Source organism: Limulus polyphemus, unplaced genomic scaffold (genome assembly GCF_000517525.1).
Source record: "Limulus polyphemus unplaced genomic scaffold, Limulus_polyphemus-2.1.2 Scaffold716, whole genome shotgun sequence".
Lineage (NCBI taxonomy): Eukaryota > Metazoa > Arthropoda > Merostomata > Xiphosura > Limulidae > Limulus > Limulus polyphemus.
The window spans coordinates 119,922-125,105 of NW_013666326.1; the positions used below are offsets into that span (position 1 = coordinate 119,922).

The 5,184-nt window shown below is 31.3% G+C and overlaps 1 protein-coding gene across 3 annotated transcripts in view; it reads left to right on the plus strand.

Moving 5' to 3' along the window:
• Window positions 1–5,184, plus strand: part of LOC106460135 — a 150,202-nt gene that overhangs the window by 103,419 nt on the left and 41,599 nt on the right. For all 3 annotated transcript variants that reach the window (XM_022386783.1, XM_013919816.2, XM_022386784.1), the window contains one exon: window positions 2,219–3,081. In XM_022386783.1, the coding sequence (XP_022242491.1) occupies window positions 2,219–3,081 (863 nt within the window). The remainder of the gene's footprint in view (window positions 1–2,218; window positions 3,082–5,184) is intronic.

Here is a 5,184-nt window from a genome sequence, read left to right on the forward strand (position 1 = left end):
TGTGACTGTATTTTACAAAATAATAGTCCATTAAAACACAGACAAGACAGGTCACTTTGTAAATACTAAATGTCAGTTTTATATAATTGGATACTGACTGTTGGTCAGCAAAAAATCTTTCCCTAACCTTTTATAACAAATGAGACAGTGGAATATACCAATTGGTGTCATATCTAGGATATTATAGGTAGCATGATCTTTGAGTATGTTTTAGTTCTCCATGAGTAGAATCTGGGCTTTTATATTGATATGATGATCTGTCAGAGTGAGAGGAATGCAGTCTTTATTTCTCCTTTCTGATAAAAAGGATGTTTCATGAGGTATATTTTCTCTCTTCAAGACAACACCTTATATCACATTTGATGTAGCCTTTTACGGTGAAAAACTCAGTCATTCACTGCATAATCTGCTTAGACTTAGGAATTGAGAGTAAGGGATGGATTTTGTAGTGTTGAATGGATGAGAAGAATCAAAATATAAGTTTGAATGAGAGTCAGTTGTTTTATAATATATAATAGTAGCAATACGATTATTACCAAGATGGACTTTAATACATAGAAGTGGAAGTTTTTCACTGGAAATTGTATAGATGAATTGAAGGATGGTTAAAACAGCCGATGTGCTGTACAACTTTTTCTAGGTTTTCTATACACATTGAAGCTATATTAACAACATCATTAATCAAGGTGCAGTATATAGTAGGTTGTTCCATGATGTACTGATAAACATTTTTTTTTCAACATAACTGACAAAATTACACATATTGGTTCACTTTCTTTTCCCCAAAGCAACAATACAAATGTGTTTATAATGGTTGCTAATGAATGAAAACATGGTTAGAGTTCAGCTAGACAGTGTGTGTAGAAGGTATGTTTTTTCTCTCTCTCTGAGGTCTACAAAGTATTTCAGTGTGAGAAGTCCATTCTCCTGATATACTGAAATGTAAAGAAACTTAATATCCATGGTAAAAAATGTAGTTTTTATGGTTTATGAGAGGAAAACCTAAGAAAATGCTATGGAAACCATCTTTGGGGACACCACTTTAGTAGTATAAAACATGACATCAATTTTCTGTAGTGGGGCTCAAGTATGCATCTTCTGATATAATAAAAGAGAACACCTTGAATATCAACTAATTCATATATTAGGTAGTATTCAGCCAAACAGCTTAAATGAATGCTTCTCCTTCCTATGATTTTAACACATATTGTACTGACCATCATTTTTCACATTTAAAATTTTATTATAATTTCACGTTATTATAATTTTACTGATATTTTTCTCATTAATAAATCAAACAAACCTTAAGTAATGCAATATTGTTCGACTGTATACATTTTTTCACACATGTTTACTAAAAGGTATGTTTAAGTTTATGCATCGTGCTGTTCTGTCTACAATTTTTTATAAAGTTTGAACCTTCAATTGCCTATTGTTAGTTTGGAGGAAAGATCTATGTAGATCTATATGTGTATAGAAACTCAGATTCATCTAACTTCTGTTCTCGACATGCACATTGTTTTTGTATATTTTAAAATTTTGTTACAGATGTAGTGTTGTACCGTAATTAAAACTGAATGCCATGGATTATAGAAATTCTTAGAGTACATAACACCTATGTTGGCTGAACATGGTCGTGGATTGGTTGTTTATTTGATATTACATCACAATAAAAATGATGATAGTGTTCATCAAATCTAGATTTACTGCTCCTATATGAGTTTCTAGTATAAGAATATATAAGCATTTCAACTGTGCACACTGTGTGTTGCACATCACTGACAGCACAAACTCTTGGGGTGACCCATCAGTGTGACTGGGTTTACAACACACACACACACACACACACACACACAAGGCCTCAATTGAAATACTATTTGTATCAGTTGTTTATGATGTACAAGTTATTATGGTATATAATACTTGTGCTGACAAAGCATGGTCTGTTGATTGATAGTTTGTATGATATTCTTCACAATAAGACTGATAATAATTTTTATCAAATTTTGGTTTTCCCGCAAGAAAAGTATATTAGCATTTCAACTATACACTTATATTCTTCTTACTAGAAACCTGTATATCACCAATGGAAAAAAAATATTTGGCAAAAATTGTTATCAATCTTTATGTGATGTAGTTTCAGATAAACTATACAGTAGATTATATTTAGCTGGAAGTTTAAATTAAAAATGTTACTAATTTTCTTTATCAATTTCAGATGCTGTTAGTAATAAAGCTCATGAAGAGTCAAACAATGTGGCTGATTTTGATAATTCCAATGACTATATTGATTCAAATAAACTATTGCAGTCAAATACAAATGCAGATGATATCCTCCTTGTTTCATCATCAGCCATGGAAAATAAGAATTCTGTTAACAGCACAGAAAAGGATGCTTCAACTGATAAAGAGGAGGAGGATGGAGGTTTGAACTTGGAATTCAGTACATTATTGAGTTCGAAAGCAGATGATCAAGACGACAGAAACTTAGTCGAGAGAGTTTCACAAACTGCAGAAGTTTCAACAAATCAGAGTTATGAAGAATCAACAGAAACTTTCTCATATGAGACTATAGAAAATGTTGAGTCAGACATTGAGGAATGTAGGAGTCAAGTTTTGGATCATATTTCAAATGCAGATATTCTGAAAACTCAGCAGAATGGACTACAAGAATCATCATTTGATGTTAGTATAGAAGAAAAAATTGGAGATGAACAAGATACTAAGAAAAATGAATTAATTTTGATCAAGGATGTGCCAACTGATAAACAGTTGGCTGAGCTATGTTTCCCTAAAAAAGTTGGCCATTACTGCCATTTATGTGACATAGTAATCCAAAGCTATCCTCTCTATTACATGCACATGTACAATGTCCACAAACTAGAGAAAAGATTTCAGTGTATTATTAGTGACTGTAAACGTACCTTTTGCAATGTTACAGCATTTCAGTGTCATGCTCAGAAACACAACCAAAAATCAGAGAGTTTCTGTAGTTTGTGTGACATGGTGTTTGAAGATAGCAGGGACCTAAAAGATCACATGTTCAGTCGAGAGCATGGTACAAAATATATAAAGACTCAGGTAAATAAATTTCCTTTTTTTTTTTATGAGATATATGTATTAATAAAAATGCTGTATAATTTTCATTTTGCCTTAGTAATTTTTGCCAAAATATTTTATAATTTTTGTGAAAGAAAAGGATGGATTGTTCAATATTTTAAACTTTTTTTGATAGAATAAAAAGGACTACTTATAATTTCTTTTGGGAGAGAACAGTTTCATTTTGCCTCATATTGTTGGTTCAGAAAACCACTGTGTATATATGAAAAGAACAAATTAGCTTTGGTGTTGGCCTGGTAATTAGGGCACTTGACTTGCAATATGAGGGTTGTGGGTTCAAATCCTGTCATTGAACATGCTTGCTTTTTCAGCTGTGAGGGCTTTCCAATGTGATGGTAAATCCCACTTTTTGTTAGTAAAGAGTAGACCAAGAGTTGATGATAGGTGGTGTTAACTAGCTGCCTTCCCTCTAGCATTTCAAAATAAGGAACATCTAGCACAGATAGCTTTTGAGTAGTTTTGCACAAAATTCAAGAAAAACAAAGTGGCTTTTATGTTACTTCATTGCTTAAAAATAATATTACAGAATGTATAAAACTTAAATTGTTTTATGTTGATTTTTGTTGCAATAACAAATGACTAGTTAAAATTCATTTTGAAGTTGAAATTAATTTATAAAAGATTTTGATGTAAGTTTAGGATACGTAGGTTGTGTGAGACTGCATATAGTTTCGGTGTAGTGGTAGGTGTAATGAACATTGTTGTTGTGATATGACTGTCACAGAATTAATTGCAATTATTGTATTTTTCACAGTAACTTAGAACTTGGATGAAAAAGGGGGTATTTAAAACTTGAATGACTATGCTATTCCATATTTAAGGTTTCTGGTTTTAAACTTTATTCACAAAAAAATTAAGAAATTGATGCACGTAGAAGTTTACACTTCATTTATTTTGCAATTTTATTGTAAACAATTATGATTGTATATAACTGTGTAATATCTGAACAGCTAACATTAATAACACTTTGCTGTCATCAGCCAATTCTGTAGATATTATATGTGATGACATAAATGGTAATTCCCATTCCCAGTTTGTTGCTGAAGAAGTATAAAGGTCCACCTTTCAAAAGTGCTCGGATTATAGGGTTTTTATTCATTTCTATCAAAACTTCTTGAACCTACATGTTTTTCTAACATCATAAATAAATGGTAGTTTGTTATTGTTCATATTACATCTAAGGAGAAGGAAAAAAGTTTTATTATTTACCAGCTTAAAAAAGAAAAAAAAACAAGGTTAACAAATTCAAAGTAGATGGTGCTTGTTTATATATGCATACATAATTTAAGTGTCACTGTGCAAAAATGTTGCAGAATTGTGGATGTAATGATACAAGTTATTTTGGATAGAAACACCTTAGTCTGTATTTTAAATTCTCCTTAATAGTTTAACAGTATTATTTTTAATAGTGTAGCGAACAACTCATTGTAGATATCTTCTTGAACTTACATACATCTCCAGGTTTGACATAAAGAATTGCAAACAGCATATACAAATTTTACTGAAAAGTGCAAACTTAAATAGATGCTCTCATTGTTGCTAATTATCTTCACATCATGTGTTGCCAGCATCACATGACTTCCTCTGTCGTAACAATATTACTCCATTTCTTAATGTAAAAGCAAATATTAAAAAAACACAGAGAAACATTGATTTTTGTATGTCACTTGGTATGTTGAATGCAGCACTGGTTTGAATTAGATGTATGTGAAGTCAAAATATTAAATCTATAATTTAGAATGAATTAGAAACTCAAATGAACAATATTGACAAGCTAGAATATAAAATAAGAGCCTCTTATCTTTTCAGTTTCCTAAGATATTACTCGTGTAATAAACACAGTGACACCCTGCCCACCTCTTTCTATTTTTGGAAAGACTCCCATATATACACTTACTTCTATATATGACTGAATAACCAATAAGAAGCTTAGAAAGTCACCCTAGTGGCTTTATCACCCCTTTTAACAGACTTGGCACCATTGCTTTCTTTTGAACCAATATTTCAATGAGGTAGGGTGTATCTTTAGTCTGCTCAAAATTTCAAATTTGTTTTAGACTAAAA